The sequence below is a fragment of the Mustelus asterias genome, chromosome 14 (assembly GCF_964213995.1).
Source record: "Mustelus asterias chromosome 14, sMusAst1.hap1.1, whole genome shotgun sequence".
Lineage (NCBI taxonomy): Eukaryota > Metazoa > Chordata > Chondrichthyes > Carcharhiniformes > Triakidae > Mustelus > Mustelus asterias.
The window spans coordinates 4,956,945-4,977,344 of record NC_135814.1 but is presented as its reverse complement, the minus strand read 5'-3'; the positions used below and the strand labels follow the sequence as shown (position 1 = coordinate 4,977,344).

The 20,400-nt window shown below is 47.5% G+C and overlaps 1 protein-coding gene across 6 annotated transcripts in view; it reads left to right on the top strand.

Moving 5' to 3' along the window:
* stk11ip (serine/threonine kinase 11 interacting protein) overlaps window positions 1–20,400 on the top strand; it is a 120,737-nt gene that overhangs the window by 54,174 nt on the left and 46,163 nt on the right. For all 6 annotated transcript variants that reach the window (XM_078227800.1, XM_078227801.1, XM_078227799.1 and 3 more), the window contains 5 exons: window positions 80–190; window positions 3,880–4,066; window positions 9,469–9,647; window positions 11,319–11,745; window positions 16,093–16,208. In XM_078227800.1, coding sequence (XP_078083926.1) covers window positions 80–190; window positions 3,880–4,066; window positions 9,469–9,647; window positions 11,319–11,745; window positions 16,093–16,208 — 1,020 coding nt within the window. The remainder of the gene's footprint in view (window positions 1–79; window positions 191–3,879; window positions 4,067–9,468; window positions 9,648–11,318; window positions 11,746–16,092; window positions 16,209–20,400) is intronic.

Below are 20,400 nucleotides of genomic sequence, written 5' to 3'. Positions count from 1 at the left end.
CGCCCTCAGCCAAGGCCCCGTCGTAACCAGGTCTTCTTTATTCCAGGAAAATAATTCTGAGTCTTGCCTTTCTCGGCAGAGCAGAGGCCGGGCTCTCCCCGCAGTGGAGTGCTGCTTCAGTTACATCCGCAGGGACAAACGAAGGAGGAAATACGTCATCCTGGACAAAAACCCCCAGGTCGCCTCCGAGGTGAGTGTGGAAAAGAAACCTCCCATGCGCAACTTGGGAAGGATATATTGGTCTTGATTCATTAGAGTACTGCTAGAAAGAGAGGCATGCTGCTGAAGCTTTTCTTCCTACACTCATCAGGACAAACACAAGAATACCAAATTTCAAATGATCACCAGAGAAGGGGCACTCATTGATTAGTAAGTTGACTCTGGCCAAAGTGTTGTAGTGAAGAAAGCAATGGGGGAACTATAGACTTTTCCAAGTTCCCGGCTAATTCAGAACTGTTGTGATTTCTTGATTGGGCAGCACTTGTTGAACAATCCTATGTGTGCTAAGAGCTACACTAACAACCAATTTAAGATAATTGGTCAAGCTTCGGACATGATTCATTTATGCTTAGAAGTGACACACATTCAGACACATGGACCAGTTCTCTGCAAACTAAAGGAATATGTCCAAGCCCTGCATCTTCTTTGAATTACCTTAGTCAAATCTTTCAGGAGTGAAATTATAACTTTTTTTTGAAATGTTCTTTGAACATTTCCCTTTACCAGATTATAATAACATTGAAAATGCCGGGGGAAAGGCTGTTTGATAGTCAAGCCTCATCCAATTGGGTATTGAGTCTTTCTCCTTTCTGATTGGTGTAGGAAGGCTGTGCATCACCAGGATGTGCCCGCTGACAAATGGCTGGAGGGCAAGTCACGTGATGAAACCTCCAGGAAAACATTTAAATGCAATTAGCAACCCTAATTGTGGCCAATCCAATTTTAACTCCATTTTCCAGCCTGTTCCCGTTGCCCTTGACTCTGCTGTTGATCAGAAATTTGAAAGTTACGATTAAATCCGTTGCACTGCCCTTCGTTGGGGCGGTGTTCACTGGGATTCTGATTACGTGATTGGACATCCCAAGTAATCTAGAGCCTAGAGACCTGAATCTAGATTCCAATGTGGCAGGTGGAAAATGTAAAATCTAGAATTCAAAAACTGGCATCAATAATCACAATCGTGCAACTATTGCCGATTGTTGTAAAAACCCATCTGGGTCACTAATGTCCTTTAGGGAAGGAAATCTGCCGTCCTTAACCGGTCTGGCCTACCTGTGACTCCAGAGCCACAGCAATGTGGTTGACTCTTAAATGCCCTCTGAAATGGCCGAGCGAGACACTCGGTTGTTAAAAGAACAGCTTAGCACCATCTCGGGAGCAATTGGTGTTGGGCAGCTAATGACAGACCCGTCAGTGATTCCCAGGAAGGAATATAAAAAATAATCCAAATAGTCGTTTGCTAATACAGATCTTGAATCTTGCTGAAGAAAGAGACGTGTGGAAACTTTTTGCCTTGCACTCAAAGGAAGGAGGCAGGACAGGTGGACAAGGTTGGTCAAGAAAGCGTATGGAATGTTTTCCTTTACTGGACGGGATATTGAATACAAAAGCAGGGATGTAGTGATGGAAATGTATAACATCTGGTTAGGCCACAGCTGGAGTTTTGTGCACAGTTCTGGTGACCACATTACAGGAAGGACATAATTGTTCTGGAAAGAGTGCAGAGGAGAGCTACAAGAATGTTTGCCAGGGTTTTAAATTGCAGCTTTGAGGAGAGATTGGATCGGTTAAGGTGGTTTTTCTTAGAACGTGGGACTGTAAGAGATGACCTAATTGAGGTGTACAAAATTGAGGGGTAGACGGGAAAAACTTGTTTCCCGTAGCAGAGGGGTCATTTACCAGGGGAAATGGATTCAAGGTAATTGGTAGGATTAGACGGGACATAATGAAAATCTTTTTCACCCAGCGTGTGGTGATCATCTGGAATTCACTGCCTAAGGTATCTGAATCTGCATCTTTTAAAATAATTCTTTCACGGGCTTTGGACGTCGCTGGCTGGGCCGGCATTTATTGCCCTTAACTGCACTAATGGCCTTTGAACTGATTTGATTGCTGGGCCATTTTAGAGGGCATTTACGCAGCATGCTAAGAATTACGCTGACAAGCAATTTAGGATTCAATTTGGCTTGTAGTGTGGTGCATTTGCATGTACTGGAAGCTCCATACATGCATCAATACACAGGACCCTATTTTTGCAGACAGGAAGAACGTATACACACATTGTACCTGTTTCAGCTGAACAAAGTGGTAGTCATTTGATGGTTCATTCCTCAGTGCAATGCCTTGACCAAGCAGGTTCAAGCGACCTGGTTTGAATTTCAAACAATACTTGGTAGTTAACTATCAGTCACCATCAACTGGTGCATTCTTCATGCCCCTACCAATTGGAACCCACTTGCCAACCAATCAACACTCTTTTTTTCGTAGAGTATAAATTGTTGTTTTCCCCTTATTGGTATTCTTGCAAAGTATCCTGATGAGTACAAGACAGAAAGCTTCGATATGTCTCTCTTTCGGCAATGGAAAATGAGCTATGCAGCCAGTCCTTTCCAGATCATAGCAGCTCACTGTGTTTACAAAAAATCTCATCTCCCTTTGGTTCTGTTTTGTTGATTATCTTAAATCATTGTTTTCTAGTTACTGAATCCATCTCCTCCTCAGGAAACAGTCACTCGATCAAAACCTTTCACAACTTAGAGTAACACTATTGAATCTCCTCTTAACGGCACAGTGGTTAGCACCGCTGCCTCTCAGCGCCAGGAACCCGGCTTTGATTCCCGGCTTGGGTCACTGTCTGTGCGGAGACTGCACGTTCTCCCAGTGTCTGTGTGGGTTTCCTCCAGGTGCTCCGGTTTCCTCCCACAGTCTGAAACACATGCTGGTTAAAAGCAAAATACTGCGGATGCTGGAATCTGAAACAAAAACAGATAATGCTGCAAAATCTCAGCAGGTCTGACAGCATCTGTGGGGAGGGAATAGACGAGCTGGTTAGGGTGCATTGGCCGTGCTAAATACTCCCTCAGTCTGCCCGAACAGGCGCCAGAGTGTGGCGACTAGGGGATTTTCACTAACTTCATTGCAGTGTTAATATAAGCTTAGAGTCATAGAGGTTTACAGCATTGAAACAGGCCCTTCGGCCCAACTTGTCCATGCCACCCTTTTTTTTAAACCCCCTAAGCTAGTCCCAATTGCCCGCATTTGGCCCATATCCCTCCATACCCATCGTACCCATGTAACTGTCTAAATGCTTTTTAAAAGACAAAATTGAACCCGCCTCTGCTATTACCTCTGACAGCTTGTTCCAGACACTCACCACCCTCTGTGTGAAAAAATTGTCCCTCTGGACACTTTTGTATCTCTCCCCTCTCACCTTAAACCTATGCCCTCTAGTTTTAGACTCCCCTACCTTTGGAAAAATATATTGACTATCTAGCTGATCTGTGCCCCTCATTATTTTATAGACCTCTATAAGATCACCCCTCAGCCTCCTACACTCCAGAGAAAAAAGTCCCAGTCTATCCAGTCTCTCCTTTATAACTCAAACCATCAAGTCTCTCCTTATAACCCAAAGCATCCTAGTAAATCCTATCTGCACTCTTTCTAGTTTAATAATATCCTTTCTATAATAGGGTGACCAGAACTGTACACAGTACTTGTGACAATAAATAAACTAAAAACAGAACTAAAACAAACTCCTGGGTGATGAGGAGAGCTCTTCCCCTCGGTAAAGATTTAATTTTTATACTGATTGAGGTCCTCTGTCCCCTTGCCTCAGCCCCTCCTCAGTCCCCAAGCCCTAACCCTCTCTTGGTGTTTCAGATGCTGGTGAAGATTCTGAATGAGGCACTGGAATCCAATCAGCGAGCAATGCAGGAGGATTTCCCCAAGCTGCAGTGTCTGAAGTGTCGGCACGAGTTCAGTGTTCCCGCACTGGGACACCAGCCTGCTCAGCTGCTCTCCGAGGGGTCAACCGGCGCACAAGTGGACGGCACCGATTGTCCGCAGGGTGAGTGACCCTAGCCCATGCTGACCCTTTCTCCTCTCTCAGGTTGCTGCAGCCGTTACAGACAGGAGGATCCCTAACGTGGCTGATTGCTGATCGCCTGATGCGTTTTCCTGAGGGAGGTGTGAGAATGTGAGCGGGTGCTCGCTCTGTTCTTCCTGTCTCCTCCCCAGCAGCTCAGGACTGGGGATCTGTGAGGCGCTGTGGGCCATCAGTAGCAGCAGAATTGTAACCTCCTCGCCCAGCATATCCCCCACTCAACCATTACCATCAAGCCAGGGAATCAGCCCTGGTTTAGTGAAGAGTGCAGGGGGTCATGCCAGGCGCAACACAAGGCATACCTAAAAATGAGGTGTCAACCTGGTGAAGCTACCAAACAAGACTACTGGCATGTCAAACAGCATAAGCAGCAGATAATAGACACAGCTAAATGATCCCGCAACCAATGGATCAGATCTCAGCTCTGCACTCTGTTTTCTTACTCTTTTGCTCTTGCCCTTTCTTGCTTACTGTCTTGCTTTCTCCGCCCCCCCCCCCCCCCCCCCCCCCCGCCCGCCCTTTCTCTCTTCTTCCCCCCCCTCGCCCGCCCGCCCTTTCTCGCCCCTCGCCAGGCCTGTGCAACGGTAATGCAGGTTGCACTGTTGCAGTACTTTGTGCTGCCAGCAGGTGGGGATCACTCACTGCCTTCCACTGTTGTTCGGTGTGATTTTATTTTGGTCGCTTTCTCACCCTCTCGGTGCCTCGTGTGAGTCAGTGGCTCCCAAAATGTGGACTGCCCGCCAGTGGCCATGTGCGAGGGTCCTGCAGGTGGTCTGTGGGCTTGCCCAAAATGCACGCCACTGGTATACAACTGAGGGCAGAACCCTCATCAGCATCAACTGAGTGGTGCCCCACCCCCAGGCAGCATGCACTGCACGGGTTGGCATCACCACACACAACACACATGTCATTTTAAACAGATCAGTTATTCCTGTTTATTTTGGTTGCTGAATGTAAGTTTAAAAACTAGAGGGCATAGGTTTAAGGTGAGAGGGGAGAGATACAAAAGTGTCCAGAGGGGCAATTTTTTCACACACAGGGTGGTGAGTGTCTGGAACAAGCTGCCAGAGGCAGTAGTAGAGGCGGGTTCAATCTTGTCTTTTAAAAAGCATTTAGACAGTTACGTGGTTAAGATGGGTATAGAGAGGGATATGGGCCAAATGCGGGCAATTGGGATTAGCTTAGGGGTTTTCCAATGATATTATTTATCGATTTGCATATTTATTACATTGTGAAATTGCATTGTGAATAGTGAAAAAACTAAGTATTTGGTTGTTTCCACAAGGGAACCATTCTGGGAGCAGTAATCATAATTCTATAAGTTTCACGCTACTTGTAGAAAGGGATAGAAGTAGTCCCAGAGTGAAAGTACTAAACTGGGGGAAGGCTAACGACGACAGTATTAGGCTGGAGCTCGGGAGTGTAGACTGGGGGCAGCTGTTTGAGGGTAAATCCACATCCGATATGTGGGAGTCTTTTAAAAGTCAGTTGTTAACAATTCAGGACAAGAATGTCCCTGTAAAAATGAACGATCAAGATTCAGAAACGTTGGATGACGAGAGATTGTGAGCTTAGTGAAAAAGGAGGCATACATAGAACATAGAACCGTACAGCACAGAACAGGCCCTTCGGCCCACGATGTTGCGCCGAGCTTTATCTGAAACCAAGATCAAGCTATCCCACTCCCTATCATCCTGGTGTGCTCCATGTGCCTATCCAATAACCGCTTAAATGTTCCTAAAGTGTCTGACTCCACTATCACTGCAGGCAGTCCATTCCACACCCCAACCACTCTCTGCGTAAAGAACCTACCTCTGATATCCTTCCTGTATCTCCCACCACGAACCCTATAGTTACATAAATTTCAGGAAATTGAAAATGGATAAGGCTCTTGAGGAATACAAAGATAGCAGGAAAGAGCTTAAACAGGGATGTAGGAGGGCTAAAGGGGCCATGGCAGGCAGGATTAAGGAGAATCCCAAGGTTTTTTTATGTGTGTATAAGGAGGAAGAGGGTAGCTAAGGAAAGGGTGGGTCCACTCAAGGACAATGGAGGGAATTTGTGTGTGGAGCCAGATGAGGTGGGTGAGGTCCTTAACAAGTATTTTGCATCAGTATTCACAAAGGAGAAGGATGTGGCGGATGGTGAGTGTAGAGAGAAGGATGTTGACCTTCTAGGACATGTTGAGATAAAAAGGGAGGAGGTATTGGAGGTTTTGAAAAACATTTAAGGTGGACAAGTCCCCAGAGCCAGATAGGGTCTATCCCAGAATACTGAGAGAGGCCAGGGAAGAAATTGCTGAGGCCTTGGCCAAAATCTTTGTATCCTCTTTAACCACGGGTGAGGTACCAGAGGATTGGAGAGTCGCTAACATCGTTCCTCTGTTTAAGAAGGGCAGAAGAGACAATCTAGGAAATTACAGGCCTGTGAGCCTCACATCAGTGGTGGGGAAATTATTGGAGCAGATTCTTAGGGACAGGATGTACTCACATCTGGAAGAGAATAAGCTTATTAGCGATAGGCAGCATGGTTTTGTGAAGGGGAGGTCGTGTCTCACAAACTTGATTGAGTTCTTTGAGGAAGTGACAAGAAAAATTGACCAGGACAGGGCAGTGGATGTTGTATACACGGACTTTAGTAAAGCCTTCGATAAGGTTCCTCATGGCAGACTGATTCAGAAGGTGAAGTCGTATGGGATCCGAGATGAGCTGATAAGATGGATACAAAACTGGCTTGAGCGCAGAGAGTAGCAGTGGAAGGGCACTTCCCTAACTGGAGGTTTGTGACGAGCGGCGTTCCACAAGGATCAGTGCTGGGGCCTCTATTGTTTGTAATATATATAAATGATTTGGAGGAAAATGTAGATGATCTGATTAGTAAATTTGCAGATGATACAAAAATTGGGGGAATAGTAGATAGTGAGGAGGATTATCAGAGGATACAGCAGGATATAAATCAGCTGGAGACCTGGGCCGAAAGATGGCAGATGGAATTTAACCCGGACAAATGTGAGGTGATGCGATTTGGAAGGTCGACTGCAGAAGGGAAGTATACAGTAAATAGCAGAGCCCTTAGAAATGTTAGCATACAGAGGGATCTAGGCGTGCAGATCCATAGTCCCCTGAAGGTGGCAACTCAGGTGAACAAGGTGGTCAAGAAGGTGTATGGCATGCTGGCCTTCATCGGTCGGGGTGTTGAGTATAGGAATTGGAAAATCATGTTGCAGCTGTATAAGACTTTGGTTAGGCCGCATTTGGAGTATTGTATACAATTAGGGGAGGCGATGGGCGAGTGGTGTTATCGCTAGACTATCAATCCAGAACTTCAGCTCATGATCTGGGGACCCGGGTTCGAATCCCGCCACAGCAGATGGTGGAATTTGATTTCAATAAAAAAAACTCTGGAATTAAGAATCTACTGGTGACCATGGAACCATTGTCGATTGTTGGAAAAACCCATCTGGTTCACTAATGTCCTTTAGGGAAGGAAATCTGCCATCCTTGTCTGGCCTACATGTGACTCCAGAGCCACAGCGATGTGGTTGACTCTCAACTGCCCTCGGGCAACTAGGGATGGGCAATAAATGCTGTAAGAAGTTTAACAACACCAGGTTAAAGTCCAACAGGTTTATTTGGTAGCAAAAGCCACACAAGCTTTCGGAGCTGCAAGCCCCTTCTTCAGGTGAGTGGGAATTCTGTTCACAAACAGAGCATGTCCCGATGCATGGTACATTGGGGAAACTATGCAGACGCTGCGACAACGGATGAATGAACACCGCTCGACAATCACCAGGCAAGACTGTTCTCTTCCTGTTGGGGAGCACTTCAGCGGTCACGGGCATTCGGCCTCTGATATTCGGGTAAGCGTTCTCCAAGGCGGCCTTCGCGACACACGACGGCGCAGAGTCGCTGAGCAGAAACTGATAGCCAAGTTCCGCACACACGGGGACGGCCTCAACCGGGATATTGGATTCATGTCACACTATCTGTAACCCCCACAGAGTTTCACTGGCTGTCTTGTCTGGAGACAATACACATCTTTTTAGCCTGTCTTGATGCTCTCTCCACTCACATTGTTTTGTTTCTTAAAGACTTGATTAGTTGTAAGTATTCGCATTCCAACCATTATTCATGTAAATTGAGTCTGTGTCTTTATATGCTCTGTTTGTGAACAGAATTCCCACTCACCTGAAGAAGGGGCTTGCAGCTCCGAAAGCTTGTGTGGCTTTTGCTACCAAATAAACCTGTTGGACTTTAACCTGGTGTTGTTAAACTTCTTACTGTGTTTACCCCAGTCCAATGCCGGCATCTCCACATCATGACTACAATAAATGCTGGCCAGCCAGCGACACCCATGTCCCACGAATGAATAAAAAATAAATTCTGGTCGCCACACGACCAGAAGGATGTGGATGCATTGGAAAGGGTACAGAGAGATTCATCAGGATGTTGCCTGGTTTGGAGGACATGGACTATGAAGAAAGATTGAACAAACCTGGATTGATTTTATTGGAGCGTCGGAGGATGAGGGGGGACCTGATAGAGGTTTACAAGATTATCACAGGCTTGGATAGAGTGGATAGTCAGAGTCTTTTTCCCAGGGTCGAAGGGTCAATTACTTGGGGGCATAGGTTGAGAGTGAGAGGGGGGGGGGGAGTTTAAAAGAGATGTAAGGGGTAGGTTTTTCACACAGAGGGTGGTGAATGTCTGGAACGCGCTGCCGGGGGAGGTGGTGGAAACAGATTCTATAACAACGTTCAAGAGGCATCTGGATAGATACATGAATAGGCAGGGAATAGAGGGATAGGGACCATGTAGAGGCAAGAAAATATTAGATTAGAGAGGCATCTGTGTTAGCACAGACTTGGTGGGCCGATGGACCCGATCCTGTGCTGTGCTGTTCTTTGTTCTTTGTGGACACTGTAGCCAGTAGTGGTCTACGGAGTCTTTCCCCCTGTCTGGGTGATCTGTGGATGATGAAGTTTGGGAATCACTGGTATTAATGAGTTGCCAGTTTCCATCGCTCTGGCATTGGCGCACGTACCTGCCTTTCCCTAAGCCCTGGAATTCCTTCTCCAAACCTCTGCACCTCACTCCCGCTCCTCTATTCAGACCTTGCTCTTCGAGCAAGCTTTTGGTTCACCTTTCCTCATATCTCCATGTGTGCCTTGGTGTCATGTTTTGCCTTGTAGTGTTTCTGTGGAGGTTTTGCCATATTAAGGCACTATAGAGATACACGCAGTCATTGTTAATAACCCGTCAGTGTAACTGGGAGGGCAGAGAGAGAAACATGGCTGCAGTTCGATCAGACGTTACCTGAGCCTCTGCAATCTGAGTGGTGTTTGTTTGTTTGTTTTTTCTCTGCAGTTGAGGAACCTTTGAAGGCCTCACCCGCCTGCCCCAAGTGTGCAAGCGAGATTGTGATCCTGCTGCCGACCGAGATGGAGACACGCACCAGCACTCCCATCCAGCCAGAGAGCGAGGCTCTCAAAGCAGATGTCTTAAAGATTGCCTTCACGGATGGCAGCACCGCTGGGAGCTTCAAGGTGAGTGACACGGTGTGGGGCTGAGAATCAAAGAGCTTTTCTTTTTGTTCCTTTCATGGGATTGTGGAAGTTAGGTGACAACAATGGTGAAAATTCAAGTTCCAGAATTGTCAAAAAAACTCTGTCAAATAATGGAAAATGGTTATCAGCAGACAAGGCCTTCAGTGAGGCCAACGCTTCTGTACTCAGGATAAAGTTAAAGTTTATTTATTAGTGTCACAAGTAAGGCTTACATTAACACTGCAATGAAATTACTGTGAAATTTCTCTAGTCGCCACACTCCGGCGCCTGTTCGGGTCAATGCACCCTAACCAGCACGTCTTTCAGACTGTGGGAGGAAACCGGAGCACCCGGAGGAAAACCCACGCAGACACGGGGAGAACGCGCAGACCCAAGCCAGAATTGAACCCAGGCCCTTGAGACAGCAGTGCTAACCACCGTGCCGCCCCTAAACGACTAAATCTGGAACCTTGTGTTAGTTCCGTAAACACTGCCTTAGGCACAGGATGGAAAATAAGACAATTCCGTAACAAAATACTAAAGGGCAAGATATGGGGACGTATTATGCTAATGAAGAATTAGCCGGAGGCAGTTTTCTATTGGATAAGAAAGGGCAAAAAACTATGCTATGATTGGTGGATATCAATGCAAATGAAGGGTTAGAAAGTTGCTCGTTTCTCATTTGCTGTAATTAACTATAACCGCTAAATTATTTGTGTATATATCCACAGAACACCCTGCACTGCATCGTACTCTCACTTGGGCACAAGTTAGTAAAGCTCGGAAATTGAGTACTCTGGCTTTTAAGTGTGGCTATAGCCAAAGCTGCCGATTGGATGTGGGCATCACTGGCAAGGTCAACATTTGTTGTCCACCCTTAATAACCTTTGAACATAAGGTCATAAATAGGAGCATTTAAAATTTACATCTTGTAAAATTACACTTGGCACATCAGATGTACAAGTTTCAAGTATTATTTCAAACATTATACAAGTTCAAAGGTCATAAATAGGAGCAGGAATAGGCCATTCGGCCCCTCAAGCCTGCTGTGCCAGTTGAAAAGATCATGGCTGATCCGATGCAGCCTTAATTCCATTCTCCTGCCTGTCCCTCCATAAAACTCTCAACTCCCTCATCAAAGATCCATCTAACTCGGCCCTGAATAGAATCGTAACAGCGCGGAAGAGGCCCATCGGGTCTGCACTGACAATAACCACCACTAAAGATGCGCTAAAGATTAATTTTCCAGCAGTTGTCCCATATCCCTTGAATGGAATGATATTTCAAGTGCAGCTTAGGGGGATTAGCAGAGTCAAAACATGGGGTTCTGGGGGTAAGGCCTGGTCAGTGCGCGTCCGATGGGCAGAACGGCCTCCTCCTGCACTGTAGGGATCCTGTTCTATTTAAGGGAAGCTGGATGGACATGAGGGAGAAAGGAATCGCCATGATCGAATGGCGGAACGGACTCGATGGACCGAATGGCCTAATTCTGCTCCTATATCTTATGAACTTGTGAATAAAAGGATCAGGTGATATTGTGAGGTGAAGGGGGGGGGAGGGGGGGGGTGGGAGGAGGCTTTTATAAAGACTGGCATGGGACACAGTTGAATGGCCTGTTTCTGTGCTGTAAGTGTCCTGTAATGTACTGTTGGTCTTGTTTCTGTTGTGTAGAGTACGGAGTCCCCGAGCAAAGTGAGTTTGGACGCTGGGCCTGGCGCCTCGGGTGATGGTGCCACTGGCGCGTTGAGCATGGACCCGGAGAATTACTCCTTCGCCGCGGGCAAGAACGCCAGCTTCTACTTCGAGTGCGACCAGAGCTGTAGCGGCAGCAGCGTGAGGGACGGGAGCCGGATGTCTGACAGCTCGTCTGGGGACGTGGACCCTCGTACCGCGAAGCTGGACCACTCCACGCCCAGGGTGCCCAGGACCGGCTCCAGTCCCGGCTTGTACAGCAGCAACTTCAACCAGAGGGCAAGCACCAACTCTCACACTGGCAGCCTGACTTGGAGCTACCGTTATGGCACTCCTGTGGGTTCAACACTGACTCCGAGCTCTCTGCCCTCTGAATGCGGGGACGATCCCTCCACACCCAGTAAAGGTCAGCAAAGTTGCAGGTTCCTGAGAACAGAGAGAACAGAATGGTTACAGCACAGGGGGACGACATTCAGCCAGTCATGTCCATGCTGCCTTCTCTGCAAGAACAACTCACCTAGCTTTTTTTTCCCTTATTCTTCCATGGAATGTGGGTGTCACTGGCAAGGCCAGCATTTATTGCCCATCCCTAGTTGCTCTTGTTCAGAGGGCAGTTAAGAATCACCCACATTGCTGTGGCTCTGGAGTCACATGTAGGCCAGACCGTGTAAGGGCGGCAGATTTTCTTCCCTAAAGGACATTAGTGACCCAGATGGGTCTTGACAACAATCGATAGTTTCGTGCTCACCATTACTGAAACTAGCGTTACATTCCAGATTTATTAATTGAAATTAAATTCCGCCAGCTGGTGTGATTTGAACCTATGTCCCCAGAGGGCTAAAATCATAGAATCCCTACAGTACAGAGGGAGGCCATTCGGCCCATCGAGTCTGCACCGACCACAATCCCATCCAGGCCCTATTCCCAGAACCCCACACATTTACCCTGCTAATCCCCCTGACACTAGGGTCAATTTAGCATGGCCAATCAACCTAACCTGCACAGTTAGGGTCTGACCCTCGTCAGACCCCACTTAGAGTACCGCCTCATTACAGGAAGGATGTGGAAAAGATTGAAAGGGCGCAGAGGAGATTTACAAGGATGTTGCCTGGATTGAGTGGCATGCCTTATGAGGATAGGCTGAGGGAGCTCGGTCTTTTCTCCTTGGAGAGACGTAGGATGAGAGGAGACCTAATAGAGGGATACAAGATGTTGAGAGGCATAGATCGGGTGGACTCTCAGAGGCTTTTTCCCAGGGTGGAAATGGCTGCTACGAGAGGACACAGGTTTAAGGTGCTGGGGGGTAGGTACAGGGGAGATGTTAGAGGGAAGTTTTTCACACAGAGGGTGGTGGGCGAGTGGAATCGGCTGCCGTCAGTGGTGGTGGAGGCAAACTCAATAGGGTCTTTTAAGAGACTCCTGGATGAGTACATGGGACTTAATAGGATGGAGGGTTATAGGTAGGCCTAAAAGGTAGGGATATGTACGGCACAACTTGTGGGGCCAAAGGGCCTGTTTTGTGCTGTAGATGTTCTATCTTTGGAAACCGGAGCACCCGGAGGAAACCCACGTTGACAGAGGGAGAATGTGCAGACTCCGCACAACAGTGTCCCAAACTGGGAATTGAACCCAGGTCCCTGGCACTGCGAGGCAGCAGTGCTAACCACTGTGCCGTCCCAGCCTGGGTCGCTGAATTACTAGTCCAGTGTCAGTACCATTACACCACCAGAATAGGAGCAGGAGGAAGCTGTACAGCTCCTCAAGCCTGCTCCCTCTGTTCAAGATAAACCTGGTGGATCTTCCACCCCCACATTCCTTAATTGGCAGTGGCAAATCCATCCCTTGGCCATTCTCCCCAACCCTGCCCCAGGATAAGACATTAAACCGCGTTTCTCTCACCCCAAACCCCACCATGAACAGCTTCCCCTTCCAGTGATTCATCCTGATCTTCAAAGAGACGACACGACCAGTGTTGGGAAGAGAGCCTGGGAATTCTCCCCAATGTCCTGGCCAACATTCCTCCCACTGCCAAATAGCAGTTGTATTGATCATCCATTTCTGGGATCTTACTGTGTCAGAAATGGCTGCTGGTGTTGCTATCTATGTAAGTTTCAATATTTCAAAACTAATTCATTTTGCGCAATGCACCTTTGAGATGTTTGACCGCAGTTTTTATACAAGAGAAATTTATTTCACCTTGCCAATTCCATCGGTCACTCATTTCCAAAACACAAACCTTATTTGTCTCTCAGCTTTATTGGCATCTATGTCCCTCCCTACAATCATGTCCCCCACACGTGACATGTGTGTTCATGTGGAACTGTTTCACCGGTTGAGTGCGTAACGTTAGTAAAATTAAATATTAATTTCAGTTGCACTGCCTTGCGTTGATTGGAAACTTGCTCATGGCACAGTGAGGTTTGTGTAAAACTCTTGTCAGACTCGAAGGGCCAAATAAGACCATAAGACATAGGAGCAGAATTAGGCCACTCGGCCCATCGAGTCTGCTCCGCCATTCAATCATGGCTGATATTTTTCTCATCCCCATTCTCCTGCCTTTTCCCCATAACCCCTGATCCCCTTATTAATCAAGAACCTATCTATCTCCGTCTTAAAGACACTCACTGACCTGGTCTCCACAGCCTTCTGCGGCAAAGAGTTCCACAGATTCACCACTCTCTGGCTGATTAATGATCTGGATGAGGGTATAGTTGGGTGGATTAGCAAATTTGCTGATGACACCAAAGTCAGTGGTGTGGTAGACAGTGAGGAAGGGTGTCGTAGTTTGCAGGAAGACTTAGACAGGTTGCAAAGTTGGGCCGAGAGGTGGCGGATGGAGTTTAATGCGGAGAAGTGTGAGGTAATTCACTTTGGTAGGAATAACAGATGTGTTGAGTATAGGGCTAACGGGAGGACTTTGAATAGTGTGGAGGAGCAGAGGGATCTAGGTGTATGTGTGCATAGATCCCTGAAAGTTGGGAATCAAGTAGATAAGGTTGTTAAGAAGGCATATGGTGTCTTGGCGTTTATTGGTAGGGGGATTGAATTTAGGAGTCGTAGCGTTATGTTGCAACTGTACACAACTCTGGTGCGGCCGCACTTGGAGTACTGTGTGCAGTTCTGGTCCCCACATTACAGGAAGGATGTGGAGGCTTTGGAGAGGGTGCAGAGGAGGTTTACCAGGATGTTGCCTGGTATGGAGGGGAGATCCTATGAGGAGAGGCTGAGGGATTTGGGATTGTTTTCGCTGGAAAGGCGGCGGCTAAGAGGGGATCTTATTGAAACATATAAGATGATTAGAGGTTTAGATAGGGTGGATAGTGATAGCCTTTTTCCTCTGATGGAGAAATCCAGCACGAGGGGGCATGGCTTTAAATTGAGGGGGGGTAGTTATAGAACCGATGTCAGGGGTAGGTTCTTTACCCAGAGGGTGGTGAGGGATTGGAATGCCCTGCCAGCATCAGTAGTAAATGCGCCTAGTTTGGGGGCGTTTAAGAGATCCGTAGATAGGTTCATGGACGAAAAGAAATTGGTTTAGGTTGGAGGGTCACAGTTTTTTTTTAACTGGTCGGTGCAACATCGTGGGCCGAAGGGCCTGTTCTGCGCTGTAATGTTCTATGTTCTATGAAGAAATTCCTCCTCATCTCTGTTTTAAAGGATCGTCCCTTTAGCCTGAGGTTGTGCCCTCTGGTTCTAGTTTTTCCTACCAGTGGAAACATCCTCTCCACGTCCACTCTATCCAGACCTCGCTGTATCCTGTAAGTTTCAATAAGATTCCCCCTTCATCCTTCTAAACTCCAATGAGTACAGACCCAGAGTCCTCAACCGTTCCTCTTACGACATGGCCTCCTTCTGCACTGTAGGGATTCTATGACGTGGGCGTGAATCTCACCGCGGCAGCTTGTGGAATTTAAATCTGGAATATAAAACTAGTCTCAGTAATGGTGACCATGAAACATAGAAGGTAGGAGCAGGAGGAGACCATTCGGCCCTTCACTCCTGCTCTGCCATTCATTACGATCATGGTTGATCATCCAACTCAATAGCCTGATCCCACTTTTCTCCCCCCCCCCCCCCTCCCCCAACTTCCTTTGATCTCTTTGACCCCAAGAACTATATCTAACTCCTTGTTGAAAATGTTTTGGCCTCAGCTGATTTCTGTGGTGATAAATTCCACAGGCTCACCACTCCGTGGGTGAAGACATTTTTCCTCATCTTAGTCCTAAAACGTTTACCTGTATCCTCAGACTGTGACCCCTGGTTCTGGACAGCCCCACCATCGGGAACATCCATCCTGCATTTTACCCTGTCTACTCCTGTTAGAATTTTATAGGTTTATGAAGCTATCATCAGTTGTTGTATTTGGTTCACTAATGCCCCATTGGGGAAGGAAATCCGCCATCCTTACCTGGTCTGGCCTGTGTGTGACTCCAGACCCACAGCAATGTGGTTGCCTCTTATCTTCCCTCGGTTCAAGGGCAATTAGGGATGGCCAACAAATGCTGGCCTTACCAGCGACACCCACATCCCATGAAATAATTCCAAAAATTAAATATCATTCAAGTTTTAATTGATGAGAAAATGTTTCTGATAGCCCACCTGTCGTTACTGTCGCTGGAGCCTTTGACCTGAGTCCAGACACTCGCCGTTAATCTCACGCCTTCACTCCACACACTCATTTGCTCGATGATTTATTTCTCCTTTGCTGTCACTGCAGGTTTAGTGATTTAAGTTGTGTTTTTGTCTTCTCCAGGAGCCGAGTTCAATCTGTCTGTCGAGGATTTTCAGACCATTGACCACAGGCTGAAGCTGTTCCTGGATGTTGAGGTTTTCAGTGAAGATAAGGAGGAGTATCAGTGCTTCGTCAAGGTGAGCGGGGCGGGAGCTTTACGCACTATGCTGCGAAGGGTGTAACGTAGAAACTGGTGTCGGCCATTCAGCCCTCCAAGCCCATTCCCTCATTCAATGAAACCAAGGCTGATCTTTGACCTCATTCCACATACTGACTGGTGCTTCAGACCCTCAATAATCTATTAATCTCGGGATTTAAAATTAACATCTCGCATTTGACATGATGAAAGAGCTCCAAATTTCTACCGATGTGCGTGACAATGTTTCCTAATTTCCCTCCGAAAAGATCTGACTCCCTTGTTTCAAACCTGACCCAATCCATGACCTCCAACCAGTGGAAATAATTTCTCTCTATCTAATGCGAGGTTATTCACTTTGGAGGAAAAAATAGCAAATTGGATTATTATCTAAATGGAAAAAAATTACAACATGCTACTGTGCAAAGGGACCTGGGGACCCTTGTGCATGAGACGCAAAAACCCAGTCTGCAGGTGCAACAGGTGATCAAGAAGGCAAATGGGATGTTGGCATTTATCGCAAGGGGGATAGAATATAAAAGCAGAGATGTCTTGCTGCATCTGTACAGGGCATTGGTGAGGCCGCAGCTGGAATACTGTGTGCAGTATTGGTCCCCTTATTTACGCAAGGATATATTGGCCTTGGAGGGAGTGCAGAGAAGGTTCACCAGGTTGATACCAGAGATGAGGGGTGTTGATTATGAGGAGAGACTGAGCAGATTGGGTTTGTACTCGTTGGAATTTAGACGGCTGAGGGGGGATCTTATAGAGACCTATAAGATAATGAAGGGGCTGGATAGGGTAGAGGTGGAGAGATTCTTTCTACTCCGAAAGGAAACTAGAACTAGAGGGCACAGCCTCAAAATAAAGGGGGGTCAGTTTAGGACAGAGTTGAGGAGGAACTTCTTCTCTCAGAGGGTAGTGAATCTCTGGAATTCTCTGCCCACTGAAGTGGTGGAGGCTACCTCGTTGAATATGTTTAAATCACGGATAGATGGATTCCTGATCGGTAAGGGAATTGGGGGTTATGGGGATCAGGCGGGTAAGTGGAACTGATCCACTTCAGATCAGCCATGATCTTATTGAATGGCAGGGCAGGCTCGAGGGGCTAGATGGCCTACTCCTGCTCCTATTTCTTATGTTCTTATGTTCTGTCTCTTCCCCGTAATGTCTTGGAAACATCAATCAAATCACAACCTTCTAAAATCCAGGGAATATGTAATCTTACCTTGAATAATCTTCTTGTAACTTCACCCTTGGGGTCCAAATGCAGTTCTGAATAATCTTCTTGTAACTTCACCCTTGGAGTCCTCTGAATAAACTTCGTGTAACTTAACCCTTGAGGTCCGGATACCATCCTGATAAAGCTATGCTGCACTCCTTCTAAGGCCAATATCCTTCCTAATGTGTGGTGCCTAGAACTGGACAGAGTGAGTGATCAAAGTCAGCAATTGGAGGCTGGTTAAAGAGGATTGCGAGGAGGAAGGATCGATGTGAGTAGTGTTATCTTGCCGACTGTGGCTCTGCAGGAAGCCGTCGCGCCTGAATTTCCCAGACTCGAGCACATAACTGTCTGATGTCCCTCATGCCAGAGTGCTGCAGTGTTGGAAGTGCCGTCTTTCTGATATTGTCAAGGGAACGCTGCAACTGCTCTCTCAGGTGGGTGTAAAAAAAAAAAAATCCTACGTATCTCCAGAGAGCAGGGACGTTCTCCCTGGGGGCCCTGGCCTAGTGTTTATTCCTCAACCAGCATCACTGGCAAGCAAATTATCTGGTCATTGGCACCGCGTGTGCCCCGCCACCTTCTCAAAGGAAACTAGGAGTAGGTAATAAATACTGCCTAGCCAGCAGCACCCACATCCTGGAAATGAATATGTTGTAAAACTATTTGTGGAATCCTGCTGTGTCTACAGTCCCGTCCCCCCCTTGTGGAATCCTGCTGTGTCTACAGTCCCCCCCCCCCCTTGTGGAATCCTGCTGTGTCTACAGTCCCCCCCCCCCCCCTCTTGTGGAATCCTGCTGTGTCTACAGTTCCCCCCCCCCCCTTGTGGAATCCTGCTGTGTCTACAGTCCCGTCCCCACCCTTGTGGAATCCTGCTGTGTCTACAGTTCCCCCCCCCCCCCCTTGTGGAATCCTGCTGTGTCTACAGTCCCCCCCCCCCTCTTGTGGAATCCTGCTGTGTCTACAGTCCCTCCCCCCGCTCTTGTGGAATCCTGCTGTGTCTACAGTCCCGTCCCCCCCCCTTGTGGAATCCTGCTGTGTCTACAGTCCCCCCCCCCCTCTTGTGGAATCCTGCTGTGTCTACAGTCCCTCCCCCCGCTCTTGTGGAATCCTGCTGTGTCTACAGTCCCCCCCCCCCCTTGTGGAATCCTGCTGTGTAAAGTTCTACATTATGACGTACACACAGCGGGACTGAGCTGCGCTCAGCTCAAAACCCGAAACTCCCGCCCGAGGTCAACGGACCTTTAGTCCCCGCTACGATTCCCATGGCGGGAGGATCTCATCCCCGTTGCGTCATTAGCTAAACCCACTGGTCAGCTACATCACCTTGTAACCCAGTGAGGAATTCGGTTATTGTGCAGAGTTCACTGGTGGGGGTGGGGATCGAGTTCTTTGCTTGACTCTTGTATCTCAGCGAGCTCTCATCCGGTGACTCCATATCCAGAATGGAAGGAGGCCATTCAGCCCCTCTTGTGTGCTAGAACATCCAAATCATATCCCATGGTCCTGCTTTTTTTTTTCCAAAGCCCTGATTCATTCAAACATTTATATCCACTCTTGTTGACCATCCCATCCTTAACCGCTCCTCTTTGGCAAAGCGTTCCAAACCTCCCCTCATTCAGAGGTTGCTCCTCAGCCCCCCGTCCTCACTCGCTTTGTGACCACTTTAAATTACAGGCCCTCATCACTGACTCCTCAACCAGCAGACTTCCTTCGCAAAACCCTTTATCAGTTTGAAAGCCTCCTTCCTGAGGCTTGAGTGTGTTGGGGGGGGCGGGGGGGAAGGGGGGGACAATTCAGCGTAAACAGGGTTTCCACTACCAGGTTGCCTTACCTCACTTGAAGCCCAATTTACACAGTCAACATTCAGTGCATCGAGTGTGGTAACTGACGTGAGGTGTGATTGACGCTGAGTCCTGGCTGCTATTTCCTTTGTGAGTAGGAGGACCTCGTTGATGTGTTTGTCACTAAAATTGAAAAAGTTCCTAGTGCTTCTACTAATCTCCCCTTGTTGTTTTCCCTCCCTCCCTCCCCTCATGTCCCTCCCTCCCCTCAGATTTCCTTCCTTAAAGGGCACTAGTGAAATGGTTCTAGAGGTGGTTATGCCAATAAGAATTAATTTTGTGTAGTTACCATCACGTTGAGTTTAACAACAGACTGAAGAGCAGTAAAAATCACACGACTCTGTTAAGCATTCAACCAAGTTTGTGTGTGGTTGTTACAAATGTCACTTATGTCCTAGATATTCTCTGATGTTTCTTGTCACTGATTTGTCCCATTAGTGTCTCCTTTCTGGAGTTTACCCTGACTGGCTGGTATCTGTCTGTACAATGGTGCAGTTAAAATTGGGTATTAACAGATCCCTCAATGCGCATATCATGGTAAGTAGTCTCACAACATCAGGTTTAAGTCCAACAGGTTTATTTGGTAGCACGAGCTTTCGGAGTGCCGCTCCTTCATCAGGTGAGTCACCCGATGAAGGAGCAGCGCTCCGAAAACTTGTGCAACCAAATAAACCTGTTGGACTTTAACCTGGTGTTGCGAGACTACTTACTGTGCCCCCCCCCCCCAGTCCAACGCCGGCAACTCCACATCATGTGTATATCATCGAATCGAAAGAATGGTGTCATCAAGGCCTTTCAGCCTGTGTCCCCGTGCTGGCTGTCTAAGAGCAGTTTGCCTAGTCCCACTCCGCCCGATCTTTCCCTGAAACCTTGCAAACCACTCCTTTTCAGATAATCTAATTCCCTCTTGGATGCCTCGATTGAATCTGTTTCCACCTCACTCGGGCAGCGCTTTCCAGATACTAACCACTCGCCGTGTTTTGAAGAGGTTTTTCCTTGTGTCGCCTCCAGCCCTTTTGCCAAGCAACTTGAATCGGTATCCTCTCTCACTCTGCCCTTCCACCAATGGAAACAGTCTGGCCCTGATTTTGCCGGCATGCCCTTCCCAATTTCGGGGCGGGCAAGGC